The sequence below is a fragment of the Corvus moneduloides genome, chromosome 6 (assembly GCF_009650955.1).
Source record: "Corvus moneduloides isolate bCorMon1 chromosome 6, bCorMon1.pri, whole genome shotgun sequence".
NCBI lineage: Eukaryota > Metazoa > Chordata > Aves > Passeriformes > Corvidae > Corvus > Corvus moneduloides.
The window spans coordinates 35,621,048-35,643,248 of NC_045481.1; the positions used below are offsets into that span (position 1 = coordinate 35,621,048).

The window sequence follows — 22,201 nt, forward strand, 5'->3', positions numbered from 1 at the left end:
ATCTGAGTTGTATTTGAGGAGAGAGTAAGATTTGGGCACAGGTCACACAGTACATCTCTAATTTAGGTCAAATTCTAGCAAATGAAACAACAGCAGTGGGGATTGCACTGGGGTTATGGTATATCCTGGGTTCTGGAGGGTGTGTGCATTCGGGTTTACCAGTGTGTCTTTTGATGCCAGGCCTGTCTTTAGGTAGCACAGACACGATGGCAGCTCAGGTTTTCCAAGTCCCAAGGTGAGGGATGTTTAGCACAAGTAAATCAGTCTGGCTGCCCCTGTGGTAAGGCTACAGCTTGGCATGTCTCAGTGTGAGCAAAGGCCAGTGTGGATCAAAGGCACTGAGGGTCAGGTGTGAGGGCTGCGCCGATGGGATGCAGCCCTGTTGAAGTGCAGTGAGAACAACACTGAGGCTGGCTTAACACCAAACCCTTTATGAGCTGGGCAGGTCAACTGGAAAAAGACCTTTTGCTGGTATCGCTTTTTTTCCAGTTGAGGACCTGGTTTAAGCTGTCCTGGCAGACATCTTTCACTGGGATTAACTGTGCATCCATTAAGAGGTTTGCTAACTCAGCCTTACTAACGCCCCTGAAGAGCAGTCATTTTAAATCCAGGGCTCTCGGTTAGTGGCATCCTTCTGCTCCTCAGCACGGCTGCCTGCTTCTAGGTGCTGCTATGGGAGGGTATTGCAAGCCAGCAGCATGTCTTCAGGCATGTCTGCTGCTACTTCCTTTCAGGCCTTGTGAAGCTACCTGAGCTGTTTTTAGATGGGCAGCCGTGTAAGGAAAGAAGTCTGGCTGTGGTATCTCTGAGATCTTAAGATCTAATTTATCTTTGTTGCCTGGGTGAATTAGCCCACACAGAGCTCTGCGCCATCATGTCATTAATTGATTCCTGCCTAGTGAAAATCTCCCTCTGCAGGTCTGCATTGTGGAAGATACATGTGCTTTGGTAGCCTGACCAATATGATGAGAAGGCAAAAGTTCCTCCGAATAGCAGGTCAGAAGAAGGAGGTATCAGCAGGGTTGAAAGTACACAGGAATTTGGGTTTTGCATTTCTAAATCTCCATCCTTCAAATTTTGTATTCCACTTTCCCACTAAGCCTTGTTCTTACTTCACACAAAGTACTATGCTTTCAATTTTTTTATTACAAGAGAAGTAAATGGTAAATTCAAACTCTCAAGTTTACAATGAACAAAAAGACTCCTTAGAAACTTTGGCAGCATTGATCAAAAAGGGGTAACACTCCTGCTGCTAATGGTTGTTAGTAATTCACAAACAAGATTTAAAGTGAGTATAACATAAAGGAAAACTGCTATTGCTAGGATCTCTGAGCTGTTGTAGCTTTGATGATGCTCCTTAAGCTGTTGTAGCTTTGATGATGCTCCTTGCTGACACTGAGTGGTGCAATTACCACATGCTGATGAAGGAGAGCTGCAATTACCACGTTTTCTGAGTCAACTGCTGAGATATTTTTTTAGTTGGCATTGGTATTTATTTATGTGCTTATTGTAGGTAAATTTTATAAAGTGCTTCCCCAGTATTTGTAACAGAGTACTAGAGAGAGACCTAGATATTCCTCTTTTTTTCCCCCTACCATAAAAATTGTTGCTTTGTTAAATCCTTAGTGTGAACAGTAGTCTGTACTTCCAACTTAGCTGAAATCACTGTGGGAGTCAGTGGGGGGCTCTGTGTAAGAAGAATTGTAGCACAGAGTGCTAGAGGCCTTGAGAAATTTTGTATGAAACCGTTTTGCCCTTTATCCTGGGGGATGTTGATTTGTTTATTTTTGCAAGCCCAGTGGTAAAAGGGGAGATAATTAACCTTTTTGTCCTAGATTTACCAAGGACTCAGAACTGTTTGGGGAAGGACCCAAGACGTTATTTTAATTTAATAGTGTGATTGCCATGATTGGCAGCGTAAAAAGCAGCTTGAGTGTCTGCTTGTACACCTGTGCATGTATTCTTATGTCATTTCAACTGCTTGTGATGTTTTTTTTTTCTCTTGCTTTTCTGATAGAAGTATTTAAAGATTTTTCTGAGTTCAGGAGCAAATTGTTTGGAAAATTTGGTGCTAAAATGGGTTCATCTATTTTTAAGAATGAGGTGACAGGAAGGGGGCGTATTTCTACCCTTTCATCAAATGACTGTCTAGACAGTGAGTTTGGAGGTGATTGACAACAGAGGCCAGGCACGTGGCTTGCTTGCCATGGAGTGTGTAGATGAGGTCTAGGAAGCAGCTGAACAGTTCACATTTTTCATGGAAAAAAACCAACAAAACAAAAAACCCTACCCCAATCAGACCAAATAAACTCCCCTGCCATGCAAAAATACTTAATATTTTTTCAAACTATCAAAATATGTTCACAGAATATTAGAGTTACAGTAACACTGAAAAAAAGACAGGAAATAACTAAGCAATCTTCTGTGTCCTTCTGTAGACAAGTATGTATAACACATTCTTTCATGTTATGATCAGATGGTTTTTTAAAATGTTTTTAAGACCTCACTTGCTTCAGTGATACTATCTGTCAGTGTGGTGTGAGGCTGTGAATGATACGAGATCCAAAATATCCCACCCCACCAGCTGATGGCATCCAGTGATCAGGGCTCAGCTTAACAAGCCCTATAAGACAGGACAAGCTTCAGTCCTTGGTCACTGGTGCCTCACTTGGCCACACAAGATGTCTCATGTCAAATCCCACTCCACTCATAGAGCTCCACTTGTCAGTGCTTGTCAGCTCTGTGATCTCAGGACACAGCAAAAAAAGCAGTTGTCATATCAGGCCTAAAAAGAAAAATAAAGAGGCACACATTTGCTGAGGTTTCAGGAATACTCTTGTATTTTTTATTTGTATACATATATATGTGTGTGTACAGGTGTAGGCCTTGTCAGGGACACGTTTAGTCCATTGGATGACAAGCAGACCCCAGTGGTCCTGGTTGCTTTGCTCAGAACCAGAGGTACAGACTCCACTCCAGGCAGCAGATCTTTAGAAATAGCTAGAGGAGGTTGAGTTGTCCTGTCTGCCTCTGTCATTTCAGCATGTGAAGGATGGGGAAATCTGATTATAGATAGGTCTACATTTTCTAGAAGAGGTAGAACAACATAGGTTGAGTAGATAAGGTATCAAATACAGGGGTGGTGATTCACCTCACCAACTGCATCTTGCCAATGGCCTCACACCTTGTGAATTTTTTTAATTTAACTTTGAGTGTCTGACCACTCATTTGTCAGGTTGACAGGCAATGTCCAGCAGAGAACCAGCTACTATTATGGGGTCACTGAGGCGTAAGAGAAAATGTAGAAAATAGCAATAAATATAAAACTGCTGGTCTGTCTCTAACCATGTAGCAGGATAAGTGGTCATTGTGAATATGTTTGCCTGTATAAATACAGCTATTCTGTTGCTGTTAAGTAACTTCAGCTTCAAAAAAGAGCCTAAGGCAAAAAGATATGTTTCATCATAGATGAGGAGGAAATAGGTGTTCAAAGGATGTTGGCTATCCTTGAGCTGAGCATTCTGACTCAGAGGAAATGTAGATGTATAGAGAGGAGCACGGAGAAGAGGGAAGCTGTTCCTCTACCTGGATTTAGTAACACTTCCTATTATGAAAACATGCCCAACTATTTGTTTTGAGAAGATTCCAAATGCCCTGGTAGCATATAGTGTAAACGTGTCAGAGTCAAGGATTTTCCCTGGGTATGCTCTGAAAGAGCTTGTGAAATGTGAGAAACACTCAGAAAATACCTTTCTGGGAAGGTGAGTTGTGTGAGGGCCATCCACCAGGCTTAATGTAAAGGAGAGGTGAAGATGATATTTTCTGGAAAACTTACAGATAGAGGTATCTGTGTCTTGATCTGGCAGAGGACAGTGTTGTAAAGGAATCACTCAAATCTTCACTGTGTCTTAGAAGGATAAATCTAAATTTTCTCATTTGAAGAAGGGCATAAGTAGTATTTTGAGGTGGGCAAAAGTAGGTTGCAGTGATAGAAACAGCCACAAGCAAATGTTTAAGGGTAACCCTGAAAATTGAAGGTGTTACGGGAGATGACAGTAAAGAGTTTTCATTATGATTGAATATTAATTAGTGACATGGCTATTAACGATGACAGTAATTAACAGAGGAAGGAAAGACTTGTCATTGTCCCAAGGGTGAGTAATCAGTCTTGGCAGGTGATAAATAATGGTTCAGCAAACTCAGCAGAAAGATAATCTGTCTGCCTCGGGACAACTGGAGAACAGCTACAACATCTTCCAGGCTCTTGGCAACATTCAGGAATGACTTCATGTTTTTAACAGAAACAAATTAAAATTCCTGATCTCAAGTGCTGCTTATACTCTGGAGTGGCTGATCACAGGAGTTCTGGTTGAGTCAGTGCCTTCAGTTTACTTACCCCTTTAAACCCTTCCTGCCCATTTAAACCTTTCTTATGAGGGGTGAGAAAGATTTGGGAACCAGCTTTCAACATTACTTGAATTTTTCGTTGTCATTTGATGGAAATTGAATAGATTCCTCAGAAGTGTCCTAGAGCTGGGGACATGATGATTCTATGTAAAAATGGAGTGGGACTTAATCCTGCACTAAGTATTCCTATACATCTGGAAAGGGGTCATGCAGAAAGCACTTTACCTCCTGTGAGCAAATCGAGGCAATACTGTAGATGACTGTCAGGTATCAGCTCTCATGTCACTTGGCAGTACAATGCCTAAGAGATCACTGCAAGTCTGTAACTAGAGACCAAAATCAGGAGAAATGGTGGATTTTTTTGTTTGGGAGATGAACTGAAAAACCAGTAATATTCTAGTTTCACTTGAACTAAGACAGCATTTTGTGAGGTTTTGTTTCTAACAATACAGAAGCACTTCAGTTTGAATCTTCTTGAATTAGCTTTCTAATCGTAAATGTTGTGCTCTGTCTTCAAAATATTTTTGTTTTGTAAAAGGTAAAAGGGAACGTCCATGTTTATAAAATAGTGTATTTTATTAACAAACTTGTCAAAACAACATGGCTTTGAACATACTCTCCATATGTTATTCAGCTAGCAGTGTTCACTAGATGCCTTCTCATTTAGCAGATAGTTTTGGACCACTTGTACATATTTTTCTGAATAAATTTATTGTTCACAAAAAAATGACGTGACATCAGGATGCATCTGACAGGGTGGTTTCAGTAGAGAAAACAAAGTGCTGGCACCATTGCCACGGGCATTGGTTTGCCGCTGTGCAAGGTACTGCCTGCAGTTTTGGTGAGCTCAGTGCAAAGAAGTTGGTTTAAATTTACAAAGTTGCTGAAAGGTAAAGTACAGGGAGAGGGAGAGACCACCTTAAGAGGACATAGGAAGAGTTGGGTTGGTTTAATGAGATGTAGGCAGGCAGACAAAGTGTCAGCCCTCTAAAGAAACACTCAGGAGAAACCGTCAAGGAAGAAGAATCATTATTTTCTTTCAGTGATAATATGGTTATAAAATGCATATAAATTGCACATTAACAAACTTAGGTTGGAAAGTTACAAGAAGAGTTCAATCTATCAAAAAAAAAAAAAAAAAAATTCTGGAATAACTTTCCAAACAAGATAGTGGCAACTGAAATTCCTAGGTGAAGTTGGGAGGTGTGGAGAATGACCGTACTGCTGAGAGTACAAGATTGTGAGATTGGTCTTTTAGTATCTGGTTCACTGATACCTTCGAGGCAGGGTGAGAGAATGCCCGGCTGCTGCTTGTTGGTCACATCTGTTTGCCCAGTATTTAAGTGAAATCAGATGCTTCCCTGATCTTCAGAAGCTCTGCTGATTGTCTGCAGGGGACCGGTAGGTTGTGTCACCTGCCTGAGGTGGGGGATGAGAGAGGTCAGGTCCATATTGCTGCCTGCTGCTGAAGCCTGACTGAAGAAGGTTTGCTGGTGCTCCTTGAAGTGTTGTGGGTCTGCTTCCATTGTCAGGGGAGTAGGAGCTACTGTCCTCTTCTGTGTGGGGTAGAGCTCACATTTCTAATGGGAATTTCACCTGTATGGGAGAGTCAGACCTGCAGGTACTTGCAGGGACCTGGGGCAGTGCCTGGTGTCTCTGTGGCACATCGTGACTCCTGGCCTTTATTATATTTAAGATTTTCTGAGGGCATGGGGGTGGTCTGGGCCAGTGGCAAACAAAATGTTCTTCTGGAACAACCATTGTGGTTATGCTTCCCCTTGAGGTCCCATCCATGTCTGAGCTCAGAAGTGCTCCACACAAATAAGATCCTCTGGGATTTGTTGAGTAAGCCTGAACCAGGTTGGATAGGGCTTTGAGCAGCCTGGTCTAGTGGGTGGCATCCCTGCCCATGGCAGGGGAGTTGGAACTGGATATATTGAGGGTGCCTTGCAGCCCAAGCTATGATTCTATGAAGTGTTACTGGGGCTATTAGCCTACTGTATGTGAATGCAAATATTTCTCCGGAAACTGACTGTATGCTGAGAAGGGCTTGGTGTTATGTCCAGACATGGCATTGTTAGGTTGTGCTCAATGCTGTTATAACTTAGTATGGACTTGCTAAATTGCCTCCAAGTGTCTTTGCTGATTGCCTTTGACTTTGGACAACTCCAGTTAGCTCACTTGTACACACCATTATGTTTAATTTTAAGCTTAACCTTCTGAGTATGTGATTTAACTGAATTTTGCTGCCCTGCCACGATGTATTTTGGTAACAGGCCTTCGTTTCTACTGAACAGTGATAAGTTTTCCTCTTCTTTGATCTCCATGCAAGCAACAGAGGTTGTATACATACAAAGGATCAATCCTAGAGAATTTGATGTTCTTTATGAGATAGCAACAACTTTCATTATACATGATGGGCCCTGAAAACCTAATGAACTTCCTGATGGACCTTAAAGGTTCTCTCCTCCCGGCCACCATTCCGTTTGTGTGATCACCACCAGGTGACCGCTCCCAGGGGCCGTGGTTACAGGCACTCTGAATGCCGCTTCCTTCTCTAAGATGTTGCTTGTCTTTGACATGAGCAAGGCCTTCCTCTGTTTTTGACTGATGTTTCAGTTCTATACACATTACAGGTGTGAGGTGCCAGTAAATGCTTCTTCATCTTCTTGCTAACTAGCGCTTGGAGAAACTTAACTCTTTATGCTGAGGTGAGAGAGAAGAAAATGAGAGAGAACAGTTACATGGAACCATTAGAGTAATACCTGATTTAAGCTATATCAAGTCTCCTGTTGCACAGAAAGCTCCATAGGACTTAGTACCTGTCAGTAACCATGTAATTGCTGTGTGGCACAAGAAGGAAAAACATTCTTAAACCTCAGTGGAAATAAGAAGGAAAATGGAATTAAGTTCATGTCATGTTCTATTGTATCTATCTCAATGTTATCTCTCTCTAGGGCTCTCAGACCCTGTGGTCTCAGTGTCTAATGCTTTCTTAAATTTTTGTTTTGTTTGTTTGTTAAGGTTCTGATATTGTGCAGTGGCTTATGAAGAACCTCAACATTGAGGATGCAGGTAAGGTGACCACAGCTGGGGAGAAACAGGTGCTCCATTTGTATTGTGTGTACCATTAGACAGTAAATACTATATTGCTGCAGTCTAAAATGCCAGGAGAAGAACATGGTTGATTTAAGCATTGGAGGGAAGGAGAAGGAAAAGAGTTAAGAGTCAACGTCTTAGGTCTAATGCCTTATACTGCAACACACTGAAATGCCATTGCAGGAATTTTAGCCTGACTGTGAAACTGTTGCTACCTACAGAAGACTGATTGAATTTAGTTTTGTTCCTAGAAAAAAGTTGGTGGATGTGTATAGTTAAGCAGGCAAATGCAGCATCAGGTTTTCATGGCGTGAAGAAAGATAGCCACAACTGACATGATGTTGTGTCTGTGTCATTCTTGGCCAGGGCCATAGAATCTGGTAATGGTTTTTAATTTATTTAAAAGAGCAAATAGATAAATCAGCAGATAGATAAATGGATAATCAGCCATAAAGAGTGATCAGTGCATGGGCACAGTCCAAATAGTTCACTCTTCAGAGAAACCAAAATAATTTAGGCAAGTGAAGACCTATTGAGAGAAGGGAAGAAAAGATCTGCAGGTCCAGAAGTTTCTTTTCCTTTTCAGGAAAGAAAAAAATCCAGAATCTCACCTACCAGTTTTTAAGCTTCCTTACTGTCACCATGTAAAAGCAGAGATAGAGGTAGTGTTGAATCACCCAGCAGGGCATCCCTATACACAAATCCCTGCTCATGAGTCCTGTCAGGTCCCAAATCTGAATTTCAGCTGCAGACAACAGCTTTATTATCTATCTGGACATGCACGAGCAGGTGATTTTTCAACTCTGAGAAAGCTGATGCAGCTTTTGACAGCTGGCATTGCTTGAAAATCTGCGCAGATGTGCCTCTGCACTGGGGAAGGTTGCTTGGGCAGCGCAATTACTGTTGTAACTCCCGTTTGCAACGTTTTTTCTAACAAATGGCAATGCTACAGTGTCAGGATGTGTCTTTATGAATAAATATTCTGCTAATGAACTGGTGTTGCAGGTGCTTGTTGGATTTGGTAGAGGCAAGAGAGGTTTATTGATGGAACGGGCTTCTTGTCAGCTGTCAGCTGTGGTGGATAATGTGCTTTGGAATGAATTTCATACTCTAGAGCTGAACTGGTGTGTGAAATTTTGTAAATAAAAAACTAACGGGTTAAACATTTGAGCACTCCTTCATCTGTGTTGTAAGGCTGATTTCTGCACTCCTGCTTTGCATGGTTTGGTTGGAGGTGGTAGGAATGTGGTGTGGGTACAGAGAGGCATGTGGGCACCAGATTTCACATGAGTCATCTCCAGAGCTGCTATTGAAAGCAGAGTGCAGTGCATGTCTTGTTGACACATCCCTGCTGTTTTTTCTCTTTGACAGGGGAAGCAATACACTTGGGAAGTCTTATTGCTGCACAGGGTTATGTCTTTCCGATCTCAGACCATGTCCTTACCCTGAAAGATGACGGGACATTCTATCGTTTCCAGGTTGGTAAGCACCCTGACTCCCTTGTGGCCCCCTCTTCTGTCCCTGCAGTAATACTGCTGAAATCACCCACTCTTTATGCCTAAGCAGCCATTAGGTCTATGAAGCCAGGGATTGAGGCTGTCTTCACAGAGGCCCTAGGAAATTATGAAGTCCCTTCAAAAGGTTTTGCTTTAGAATCCCAAATCACTCTCATCTACCTCCTGACTTAGTTTTTTACATAAATGAATGGCTATGTCTTGTGACTATTTTTGATATCTGAATTCAAGGCTGTTTTACTCAGATTTGAACTAAACCAGGAAAAAGAAAATTACTTTCAAGCCCTAACTCTGATGCAGAATTAAGTAGCCATTCTCCTGTTCAAAATGGGCCAGGACAAACTTAGGAGCTGGATATTCAAGCTTTGGCACAGCAGAAAATTCACATTTTTATAATCTCTTGCTCATGGATTGGTGTGGGAGAGGGCACGCTTAAGGCTTTGGCTCTTCTACAGAGGATGTGTAACCTTGGCAGTCACCTAAACTGGGACATCTCTATGCCTCAGTGTTTCTGTGCCTCCAGATGTGCTGAATTTTTAAAGCACCCTGTGCTTGAGTTCCATGCCCTGTCCAAAATCTGCCACTGTCAACTTGCTAGATAACTGAGTGCTTGTGCTGCAACAACTCCTTCTGAACTGATTGTGTAACTTTAGAAGAAGCAGTAAGTCCAAACTTGGAGTCCTACTGCCTAATCCTGCTGGCTGAATTTGTGTTTTTCTGTCAAATGATCCCAGCCAGCTCCCTTATCTTTCCTGTCACCTCTCTTCTGTTCACTCTCCTGTTCCTCCTTTGCATTTTTTTCCTCTTTTTTTAGCTTTTATTTGAAAAGCCAGTTCTGCTCTTTGCATCTGATGTTGCAGCTGCTCATGCTCGCTGCTAATGTGGTATTGTGTTATCATGTGTGACCAATGTCATGGTGAAAAAAGAAGCCCAGGAGATCACAGACCTCCTCTTATCTCACCCCACCTTCTGGTTGCAAGGCATCATTCAGACTCAGATTTTTCATTACAATTCCCTTTCTTTTCTGAAAGACACGACAGAAGCAGGGCTAATACTGGTTGCCCATTTAGCTGTATTTTTCTCTGTTTTAAGAGTGGCACTCTAAGAACTTGTCCTGTGCAGTTTTCAGGAGCTACATTCCGATATAATTTAATTTCTTTTCCTTCTTTTAAGCCTGTGTAAACCACATCATCAAAGTGCCTGCTTGACTTTTCTTTCCCTTTTCGTACCATTTTTGCATATTCTTTGCCTATTACCATTTCCTGAAACATACCTCCTTAGCTGTTTTCTGCAAAAATAACCTGATAGAATCATGCTTCCTTTCCATTACTCTCTTCTTGCTTCTTTTTACCTCAACATCAGTCCCTCCTTTAACAGTAGCTCTTTAGCTTCTGAAATTCATAAGATATATGTCAGTGAGGAGCATTGAACCCTGTATTGTTTGAATCCCCCATGTTTTCTCGCTATACTTCGGTGCAAGGAATAGTCTGTGTATAAATGTCCTATGCCCATCTATAGCATTACATCAGTAAAGCAATGTGTAATCAGTAAAGGATCAGTGTTCTGTAATTTCTGTAATCACCAGCACATTCTTTTTCATTCATCTTAAAACTGAAATACGGTCACATATAGTAATAGCTTGTAATTAATTGTAGCAACTGCAATATACAGACCTGGATAGAAAACAAAAGCACAAAGTTTAACAGGACTTCTGCTTTCAGAATGACTCTATGCAGCTGAGTTTTGACCTCTGCCATCTGTTACAATTAAAAAGGAAATTGTTTTGTAGTCTGCCAACCACACTGGTAGCTGCTCCAGAAAAGCAAGGGGTATGTAGCATATAGATAAGACCATGAGGTTTCTCATGCTCTTAAAAAAAAAAAAAAATTCAGGTTGCCTGTGAATTCCTGGGGAAAGAGGAGGTTCTGGGGATAAAGAATTAAGAGGTCCACATTCAGATGAGCTGGCAACAGTGTCTGAAATTTCATCAGGATACTGGACATCCTCCTCGAGAGGTGCTTGCATTACAGCATCTCTATTTACCTGCAGTGAGGAATATTAAAGGTCATACCTTCCTGGAAAAGCATCCTCACTTTTACTGAGATCTGTAGCAGTGTTTTCTCTGAGGGCAGAGACTGGCTGGTAGATTTCGTGATTCTTCTTTTTGTACTTGTAATGTTTTTTTGCATCTGAATTGGTTTTCATCTCTTAAATTACAAAACTCTGTATGTTTTTTCCTAGGCACCATACTTTTGGCCTTCAAACTGTTGGGAACCAGAAAACACAGATTATGGTGAGAGTATAATTATTTTACTATAGAGAGTTAGTTTGTGATCCAAAAAATTGTCCTTAAAATAATTACTGTTGGACATCTACACCCTTCATGTAGAGTGCACCCTTCATGTGCAGAGTTTCTTGTCAGATGGCAGCATCAGGGGCAGATATGTGCCCATCTCAAATGCAGGAATTTGAAATCCTGGGGCATCTCAAGCCCCTGGAGCTGTAGCTATTGAGCTCAGTGGGGCCAGGGTTTTGCCTTCTGCTACCTTCGTTCTCCCAATAGCCCCATTCATTTCAGTAGGATTTGTGGCAAGCAGAATACTGGTTCTTGGGAATCTTAAACAATACCAGTATTTCTTTTGTGGGAGAACATCCTCTGATCTGTTGCTGAATCTCTTATGTTGATCAATAAAATTTACTTCATCTGGGCACTCATCTGACTGATCAATAAACCATTACATAACTAACAGCAACCCACAGTTAAATGTTCTCTGATACATGACATCAAACTTATTTTCCCATTTTTTTAAGATTACCAGATGATAGGGTAAAAGAGAAGACTGAGCATGGTTTATGAGCTAATAAAGTGCAACGTGGTGTTTTAAACATGTGAGTGCCTGCAGACAGGGATAATACATAAAGAAGATATGTCAGTGTTGTTATCTTTAGCTGTCTGCATGCAATATTGCTGTCTCTTCCAGAACTGCACTTCTTTCACAGTTAAATGATAAAATTAATTGTTGCATCCTGGTGTGGCTTTGGAAGAGGAAGCGTATCCATGTGTGCAGTCATAAAATGGGGGCTTCTGGAAGTCCTTTTATCTCATAAGATTGGTTTAGAACTCTTCTCTGAATAATCAGTTTGGGTTTTTTTCCTTCTTGTGCAATAATTACTCATCATTATGGATTCTGGAAGTTATTTGCTGGGGTAAAGAAGTAGCCTGCAGTGGTGTGTGTCATGATAGTTCATTTGCAGTCCTCATCTGCAGAGGAGCTAGCACAGACTTACATGTTTATCCCAGTGAGGGAACTGCTTAGGAGAAAACATGATGCTGTTTTGTATATGCAAAAAAATTCCATATTTTACAGTCACCCTAAATCACTGTGTGAACTGTGCCTCATATGTATTCTGTAAATACCAGAATAATAATATGAAAATGGAGATTCTGTTCTTTTTCCTGCAGTATGAGATAAGTAATTGGTTTTTGCAGTCAGATTATTGTGCTGCAGAGGCATTGAGTGGAGCAGTACACCCCAAAATAAAGCCCTCCATGAGCTGACCCACAGCTGGACAAGCTTCAACTGCATTAGCTCTGAGCCCTGTAGTGGCAGATTTTCATCTGTCCCAGAAACCTCTAACATATGCTTATAATCAGACTTTGCATAGCAGAGGCCTGTACAGATGGAGTCTTCCCAGGAGTTAATCCCAAACCAGCAGTAGACCCAAATAAAACTGAAATCCCAGCAGCACTTCATACTTTTTTTTATTTGCATGTGTCCACTTACAGGAGAGGAACTAACTTGCTAATGGCAGGTCACTGCCTTGCGTGAAAAAACGCTGTGAGACAACTGACTCACTTCATTTGGTGTCGTAAGTGCCTTACAGAGGAAACTGCCCTTGAGATGTGTAAATATAAATGAACTGGTCTGCTCTGGTTACAATGCATAAAACTGGCTCACTATATGAATGTTAAAATTACAGAAACAGCGTAGAATAGAATTTCATGAGTAGCACTGGGCCTCTATTATGTTCAGACCTGACTATGTACCCAGAGTGTGCTGTGGACCTTGTGTTTCAGCCTGTAATGAAAATGGGATGACCTAGCAGATCCAGGTGGGGCTTTCCCAGGAGTTAGCCTGGGACTGGTTTGGTGGTGTGCACTGGGCTCATCTTGAATCTCAGAATCCCAAACCACATCAGTTTCAGCAGTCTGTGCCTATAGCGAAATGTGACAGGGCTTCTCTTAATCATTTGAAGTATGTAAGAATAAGTAGATGGAGCTTATTAAAAAATGCTCAGATCATACCTTTAAGATCTGGCCCTTATTTGTGTTTTCGCATCAATATCCTGATTTATTTTTATTTTTTCTTAGCAGAAAAGAAATGCAGGGATGGTGACTTCAGCATGCATATTCCCAACCTGCTTAGGGGAACAGGTTGCTAATGCTATATCCAGAAGCAATTGTGCCTTTTTTGGACTTCTTGTTAGGTCCTGGCATCTGCTCTCAGCACTTTTAAATGAGATGTCCCAGATGTTATGGGCCTCTGAGATGAGCTGTAAGCAATGTCAGCTGGGTGTTCAGCCCTCTCATTCCTTGATTCATGTTGGTTTCCGATGAAAACGAGCTGTCTACTTTTTTTCCTTCTTTTTTTTTTTTTTTTTTTTTTTTTAGAATCTAGTACTAATAATCTGTCTGTAATTGTTTTCCATTCTGTTTCTCCCTTTAGCCATCTATCTTTGCAAACGGACCATGCAGAACAAAGCTAGGCTGGAGCTGGCGGATTATGAAGCCGTAGGTACACTGCTGCTAGAGTTTAAAGCTGGGGGGTGCAGGGATAGCTTTGCTTGCTAACTGAATGCTGCCATTTTGTGCACTGGGGACAGCCTTTACCATATCTTTTTCTTAGTTGGCAGAACTGTGTGAAGGTTGATGTGGAGACAACATCAGGACCGTGATTGATGAATGTCCCTGGCTTTGCAGTGTCCCACGTTAATGCACCTGCTGTATAATGAGCCCTTCATGGGGCGAATTACACAGAAGTTCAGCTTGGTGTCCTGTTTTCAGATAGGAAATCCTGGTTTATATAGCAGATTTCAGCACAGGGAAATGATGGATTTTCAGGTGTGCCATTGGGCAATTAAATTGTTGATGAGACATCTAGTTACAAAAGTTCTCAGATATTAGACTTGGAATGTTTTCAATATGCCATATGAAAAATATCACTGAACTTTATTCAGAGCGTGTTTTCTGATATGGAATTACTGTGAATAAAAATATCCTAAACTTTAGTGTCAGACATCAGGGTGGAGAGGAGTGGGAAGATGGAGGCAGGAGGGGCAGGGCTGTGTATTTCTTTGAATACCAGCAGTGTAGCACTCTGAGCAGCGAAGCTTTTCTGTCATACTGACTTTCTTCTGTTTACTTGTTCAACAGTGTAATAGCAGAATTTTATACATGGAGTTTTTAGTTGGAGGGTTTGTTTACAAAGTTGGTTCTAGTGGATTTCTGTGGTCATGTTTGTTACAATGAAAACATTTATATTGCATATAATCACATATATTTTAGAGTGGGATTTTTTCTTCCAAGACTGGAGTTTTTCCTTCTTCCTTACCTTCCCCATTTTGGAGCATCTGTGCACGTGGAGAGATATGTTCATGCCATTCTGTCCTTTCAGTGCAGAGCATGCAAAAATTGCCTCTTATCTAGTCTACCCGGGAAGTGCATTCAGACTTCCCAAGAGTTCTAATCTCAAACAGGCACAAAGGAAGGAATATAATAATCTGCATGCACGTACATGTCCTTTTGCTGAGTTTTCTCTTCTGCATATTGTTGATTTCATTATTAAAACCATTAAAATTGCTCACATCCAACCAATTAACTGTAAGTACTCCAAAGATCTATCATAAAGCAACAAAAGGCTGTTCAGCAGTGCACATACTCCCACACACATGCAGTGAGGCTAAAGTACTTTTGCACATTGTTGCCTACTGAGAGTAGCAATGCTCCAGTGATGGTAAATAATTAGATCTTGGCAGTCTCTCATTTTTCTTGTGAATATTGCATTGCACAATTAGAAGTTACTTCTGCATTCAAACTTTGTTCTCTTAATTGGAGACATTCAGATAAGAATGGCACCAACTCCTCCTAAGCATTATGGGAGCTGAAGCAGATCCAGTAAGGGATGTAAGCTCAGCACAAGTGAGAGAAACAGGCTTGCAGGAGTGAGAAGGAGCCCTTCTTACAGTTTTGGAGATGGAGCTGGAGAATGCTTCTCCATAGGTATCAGCAGTGACCTGGAGCTTTAAAAGAGGCTCTCTACAAAGCATGTCAGGGGACATCTCATTTTTAGGTTCTGCTTGCAGCATTTACAGACAATCCCCCAGCCCCCATTTATACTGAGTAGAGCAGGAGTCTTGATGATGTGATTAAGCTTGTATAGTTGCATTCAGGTTTCTCTATAATTGGTCAAACATAAGCGCAATTCAAATATAGCTTCAGTTGGTGATATTTCATTGGCCTTAGCATATGTACTCCAGAGGGCACATGTGAATGTAATTTAAAACAAAATAAAAATAATGAAAAAAAAATTTCTTTTACAGATAATTACAAGTTGTTCTTCCTTGTAGGCACATTTAAGGAAATCATCACAGTTCAGTACAGCTGTAAATCATTTGTTTAACTGTTTTCCTCCATGTGTACAGACTGAAACCGTTATGTGGACTTGGTGGTAGCAGGGCCAAGCTTTATGTTGTCTTGTGTTATACAAGAGTTTAAAGTAAATAATAGTAAGATTTCTTCTTGCATTGAAATGCATGTGCCTCAAGTAAGTTTCTTGAAATAAAGGTGATAAGTATAAAAAAACAGTAAAACTACAAGTGTTTGTTTTCAGTGTAAATTTGAAAGAGTTAAACCAGCTGTAATGGAGAAGAGCATCTTGTTGTCTCACAGGTCTCCATTCCTGGGGAGGGAGTGGATATGTAACTTAGGGGTGCCATTTAAGCCTGAAATTCTGGCCATGTTCTGAGTTTAACCTTGAGCTGTGATGAAGCCATATCCCCATCCAAATCCTCTCTGTAACGGGTCTGGACCAGAGCTCTTACTTCAGATGTAGAGCAAAACTGCATCTGGAGCCATTCTTTGCAGTAACTGTGTTCATTGTTCAGGAAAACAAGCTATTTCCTTTTGTGAATCATCCTGGCAATCCCCAGCCTTCAGAACTGTGCAGCTGCATAATGCTCCCAGCAGTGACCACGACTGAGCAAAGCAGGGGACGCTCTGGCTTTGCACCTTCACAAAAGCCTGAAGAGAAGAGAACAGTGCAGAGAGGAAGGGAAAGTGAGGATGAGAGGGAAATGTGCAGCTGGCAGCCATCTGCTATCAGAAATGAAAGTCATCAGCTTCACAAAGCTTCTCAGTGTTATCTTTTGGGAACAAGTCCATAATTTTTTTCATAGTAGAGCTCAAGCTGTCTTCATCACACTCCATTACTTATCTCTGACAGGGCCCTTTGGGTTGCAGCCCAAAAAGATGTGTAACAGCCTTGCTTTGCCTGCAGTATAGTTCACCTGAAACCAACACTGACTTCCATGTCTTTAGTTTCTCAGCTTAAAAAAAAAAAAAAGAATAAAATAAATACCCACCATGCTAAATGTGATCTCAAGCATTTGTTGTAATTACAGAAATTGGTTGTTCTTACTATTTTACTCTTTCAACAGGAAAACTTAGCAAGACTTCAGAGAGCATTTGCAAGAAAGTGGGAATTCATCTTCATGCAAGCAGAGGCCCAAGTGAAGTGAGTAATCCTGGAGCACTGAATTACACCAGTATTTAGAGCTGTGAAGGGAAGGGGATTCTGTACAGATAAAACTTCTTTGTCAAAATTTTACTGTGACTAAGCTCAGAAGGTGTTGGTGAATTTTAATCACTGGCAGACTAGAAACAGGAGAGAGCCAATTTTGAAGGTGCGTGCCAGAAACTGAAAGATGGGTTTAATTATCTATACATGGAAATGTGGGTCAGGAGCTCCTAAGCCTGTATTTGCCATGGGACTCTGGGTAATTCACAAGCCCATTGTGCTTCTACATTTGTGTAGTATTTTTGTTTTGTATGAATGGAAAGAACAGAATTTTGTCATCTGTGTTATTCTATGCTTGCAGAGTATTTCTGAGTCTAAAAATAGTGTCACTTCAATGTCAGTATAAGGGTGGTATTTACAGCAGGTATTTCTTCTCATCTTCCCTTATGAGAGCGGTATGAAGCCTCGTAATGTTTTGAGTGTGTTTTCATTGCTGCTGGTAAATGGGTATGGTCCAGGGTCTGTGTACTGTTGTCTACAAAGTAATACCTAGAACTCTGAGGGTCCATTTTGTGCATGTCATTGTCACCTATAAAATGGAAGGGTTGCTGAAGGTGACATGTGAGGACACCAGTACTGAAACTGCTCCACTGGAAGGAATTTGCTCTTTCAACATTAGATGCTAAAAAGTTAAGGAATATAATTTCTTGAAGGTGTGGCTTGAGGTATATGTCTCTATCGTTGATTAACCCGTTGGAATTTTGATGAATTCTTTGCTTAGCAACATTGAAATTATATACAATTTAAATATATGGTAATTATCTTTTAAATTACAAGGTAATTAAGGGATTTTTTTTCCAACCGGAATAGCAGTGCTCCATTTGGAAGAGAAAATTAGAACTTAGGATAGCAATTGTACTTTCAGTTACTTAAAGGCTATTGCCAAGATTAAAAAAAAAGTGTAAGTCAAAACAGAAGTCTGCGTTCTGTCTAAAACATATAATTATTATCTAAGAAAGAAATGTAAGTATCAGACTCATTGTGGTCATTGTTGGTTGGTTATTCATCTTTTCTCCATTCTGTTTTCTTTGAACCCTAAGCATGCATAAGCACTACCAACTTTTTTTGCTGGCTGGTTTTAGCTTCTTAGTTCACAGTTCACGTGATGGTTCAGTCTTCAGGTTTCCAGAAAGGCAGGGACGGAATTCACATTGTAATTCACAGTAACTAAAAGTTTAAGTTAACTAAAAGGGGGGGGTGATACCTGAAAACATTCCTCCTGCTTACCAAGTTTTGCTTTGCTTTCCACATTTTTGTTTGCACGCAGGATTTCCATTGCTATACCCACATTGCTCAAAAACTGCAGCCATAGAGCATCTAGCTGCTTTGGGTCTTCATAGTTTAAAATGCGAAATACTGAGTTATCAGTAAGTTCGGAGACAGGAGCTGACAATCTGGGTTGAGCACAAAGTGTCGATGAAGAGAATTCATGTAGCCTCCAGAGAGGCTTCCAATTTGTGTGTGCTGTGTGTGTAAGATTGGAATAGGCTTTATCTTCCCCTTTGGCCAGGTGTGAAGGACTCACTCAGAAAGGTAGTTTTGGGCTGGGTGTCCTCAACGCAGTACAGTAGCTGCTCTGTCTTTGTGTGGGGACAGAGCTTGTGCCAGAGCTTATTTCTCATTTCAGCCTTGCAAGGGGGAGATTCAGCAAGTGATGTCAAACTGTGGAGAATTTGGTCTTTTTGTGGGGAGGGGTGCTCAGAAACTTCAGTTTCAGTCCCCTGCTTCCTATCCTCTCGGTACCTTTCTAGCACACACTTAGTCAAGGGTCCCTACCCCTCAAAAACAAAAACAGGTGGGAGAGAACCTGGTGATCAGAAATCACAGTTGGATTGGGTTTTTTTCCTCTCTGCTTTGATTTTCCTGGTGGCAGCAATGTGGGAACCCAGCACAGGGACACTGAGCTTTATTCAATCCTGCTCTGGAAGTGGAGGCTGTTCCTCCTTCCATGTGCCTCCTCCAGTCCCTACGCAGATATATCTTGAAAGCTGGTGCTTTGCACTCATGTGTAAAGCTGGGTGAGGTGCCAGATGTCACTTGCTCACTGCTGCCAGGAGTTGCTTTGAACAACCTCTGCTGGCCTTTGGGCTGTGTCCTTTGAGTGAGTTGGTTCACTGGCTGCATCAGGGCTGGAATTACTGAGTTCCTGTTGTCCCATCCCAGTCACGTCTCTCTTGGGTGGGTGCTGGTTTGTAGGGGCCGGGCAGCAAGCTCAGCTCTGGTCACCTGTGCTGTCACCCTTTGCTCTGCCAGCATAGGGGCACACAGGCAGAGCCAGTCTTTGGGTTGAAAGCTCTAAGGAGGAGTGGCCACAAGTGCTGCCCATGCTGTTGCTGCTGGGAATATCTGGGACAGGTGCTCCTTTGCAATCTGTATTCATGCCAGTGGTGCTGCTGGGGTAATGGGGTGCAATGAGGTCTCCTGATGACGACCTCAGTCCAGCACCAGCCAGGAGCGTCACCTGGAGCAAACAAGTCCTGGTGGGTCTCCTGACACAGACAAAACTACAAACTTTTCCAGCCTGTCAAATCAATCAGAGTATGGGAACAGGGTACCAGGAAAAGTTTTCCTCACCAGATGAAAAACAGCTGTTAAATTTTAATTAATAGGAAAATCTCTTTTGACCCATGCTTGAGTAAACATCAGTGATAATTTGTTCATGGCATGTGCCCTTGCAAGTGCAAGTGTGACATCTCTGTACAAAAAAAGTTGATCTCTGAAACTTTCTGTCTTGGGGTTAAAAACCGCAGCTAGGAACTATATCAAAGAAGAAAGCATGACTTGTACATTGACTCATACTCACTTATGCTTTTGTTTTCAGAATCGACAGGAAAAAGGATAAAACGGAAAGAAAGATCTTGGACAGCCAGGAAAGAGCTTTCTGGGATGTGCACAGGCCTGTGGTAAAACTATTTTTGAATGATGAGACTTTCCAGGTTTTGACAGGAAAAGTTTCATTACTAGTAAATGTTTTATGTACAAAGACATTGCCTTTACAGGGACCACATGGATTTTCCCCGCAGTTCAAAATACACCAAGTGTCTACAAGATTATTTGAGACATTCTGGGCTTGTGCACCTATGGAACTATTGATTTGGAAATACGTGACAAATATGAACTTTGGAAAATTATTTACTGGGCTTGTGAAAGAAAAGCAGCTTACTCAGTTTGGCTCAGACTTCCTAGAAAATGCTCCCCCATGTTAGCAATTTCCTTTTGGTGCCAAAGTTAGCAGTAAGTGGATTGAATGCTGGTATGGCATCCTTGGGTATATGCAGTATCTTGTTTAGCAAGAGTAATTTATGGAACGCAAATCTCAAGAAAGAGTTTTGGACAAGATCTAATTGTATATTTTATAAAGGTAAGGTAGGATGAAGATTCTAAACAGAGGAGTAACATGATTACCATCTCTTTTCAGCCAGGCTGTGTGAACACCACAGAAATGGACATCAGAAAGTGTCGCCGTATGAAAAACCCACAAAAAGTGAAAAAGGTCAGTTTGAGTTCCTGATTTTGGTTTTTGCTTGTTTGGGGTTGGTTTGGTTCACTGGTTTTGTTTTCTTTTAATGTAAATCATACTTGACACATACAGTATATGAGATTTACCCAATAGGAACAAAAAAAAAAGTGTTTTGATAGTATGAGTTCTGTTATGTTCTCCTTGGTGAATTTATTATTTCCATTTTACCAGCAAAGTGATACTGACTGGGTGATGGGTAGAGCCGAGAAGGGCATTAAGGAGCTCTGTGTCCCAAATGTCTGATGGCTCTGCACTCCCATAAAATTAAAAGGAATTGGAAATAATACCTAGGTCCCCATGTAAGAAATTATCTAGGCACAGATAATAAGGTGTTTACCTGCCTTAATCATTTTAAAGGCTGGATCATTAGCAACTTGGATGACTTTGACTTCCAGCAAGTTTGAGCTCTTCTGTGTGTATGAAGTTGTAGAAACGTTTAGATTGAAGAAAACCATTAAGATCAGTGACTCAAAACCTTAACCTAACCAAGTCCTCCACTAAACCATGTTCCTGTCTTTGAAATAAAACCTTCAAGGGTGGTCACTCAAAAACATCCCTGAGCAGCATTGTTCCATTTCTTGATAACCGTTTCAGAGAAGAAATTTTCCTAATATCCAGTCTAAACCTCTCTTGGCACAGCTTCAGGCTGTTTCTTCTCATCTCATCACTTGTTACCTTTTTGGACGGGGCACTGAACTCCTGAACTTCCATAGGAAATTAAATTGCAGCAGAGCTGTTCACATGTCTATTAGACATTTTACTGAAAAGCAAAAGCACTAAATGAAAGGGCAAATGATATTACTTTCAGTGCAGGTGTCTGTCCTGAAGATGAATGGCTACAAGTCAGTCTGCAAGGTTTTTGTTTAGAGAAGTTCACATGAACTTGACCCTTTGACTTAACCTGGTTAAGTACTTTCTTCAATATGTAGTTTTACATCAAAAAATTAAACCAAGTGAAAGACAGAGGCATACAATTGGGTTCTAGTATTTTCTTTTGCCACTTGGTTAACCCCAGTGACAGTTCCCAGTGTTTATTCTGCAAGTGTTAATGCATACAGCCTTCAGAGCTCCTAAAAATTATCAGCTGCATTTTAACATTTAAAACAAACTCCTCTCTTAACATGCCTACAGGCCTTCCAAGCGCAGGCATCAGCAAGCACAGTCTGATCTGTAAATTTTGCTCCGGGCCAAAGGATTATTGACCTGTGTGTGTATAAACAGTAGGAAATTGCTGGCTTGTTACCTTACTGCTTTGCATACCTCACTGTTCCTCACTGCGTAACAGCAAAATGCTGCAATCCCATCTGTTTGTTCCTTGGTTCCCCACAGTCAGTATATGGGGTTACGGAGGAGTCTCAGCCCCAAAGCCCTGTACACCTGCCCTCCCAACCGGTGCGCAAAACAACAAAAGAGGATTTCCGGAAGCAAGTAAGTAGGTGGCTGTATGGCAGCTCTTCTGAGAACTGCTACCAGAAAAAAGCATATGAAGTTATTGAGATACCAGCAAAAAAAATTGTATGTTTTACCTGTTCTTGATCCTCACATACTTCTCCTTGATGCTGCCTAATGTAAAGTGTTAGTAAGTATTCATTGAGCAGTGCAGTTATAAGGTGATCCATATTATGAGTAACACTGACATTTGAATCTGCTGTTACTCTGTGGACCAGTAGACAGGTTAATTTCCAGTTCACTGGGGATGTCTGAAAAGTGGGCAGTGGCAAAGGCCAGCGTAGCTATGCACAGGCTGGGGACGAGTGCTGAGGAAGGGCATTGTTCAGTGCATGAATGTTAGGCTGTACAGTCAG

The 22,201-nt window shown here is 41.3% G+C and overlaps 1 protein-coding gene and 1 long non-coding RNA gene across 7 annotated transcripts in view; one reads left to right on the top strand and one right to left on the bottom strand.

The window, feature by feature from the left end:
* RGS6 (regulator of G protein signaling 6) overlaps positions 1-22,201 on the top strand; it is a 109,327-nt gene that overhangs the window by 26,190 nt on the left and 60,936 nt on the right. For all 6 annotated transcript variants that reach the window (XR_004240642.1, XR_004240643.1, XM_032111165.1 and 3 more), the window contains 8 exons: positions 7,432-7,482; positions 8,878-8,984; positions 11,262-11,313; positions 13,748-13,812; positions 16,737-16,813; positions 19,698-19,779; positions 20,295-20,369; positions 21,726-21,824. Coding sequence is in view for 4 of the 6 variants with exons in the window: in XM_032111165.1 (XP_031967056.1) it covers positions 7,432-7,482; positions 8,878-8,984; positions 11,262-11,313; positions 13,748-13,812; positions 16,737-16,813; positions 19,698-19,779; positions 20,295-20,369; positions 21,726-21,824 (608 nt within the window). In the remaining 2 variants the exon portion in view is untranslated. The remainder of the gene's footprint in view (positions 1-7,431; positions 7,483-8,877; positions 8,985-11,261; positions 11,314-13,747; positions 13,813-16,736; positions 16,814-19,697; positions 19,780-20,294; positions 20,370-21,725; positions 21,825-22,201) is intronic.
* Positions 12,767-22,062, bottom strand: LOC116445081. Its single transcript, XR_004240644.1, has 2 exons — positions 21,923-22,062; positions 12,767-16,625 (listed from the first exon to the last, which is right to left on the bottom strand). It is a non-coding gene; the product is annotated as an uncharacterized LOC116445081 (long non-coding RNA).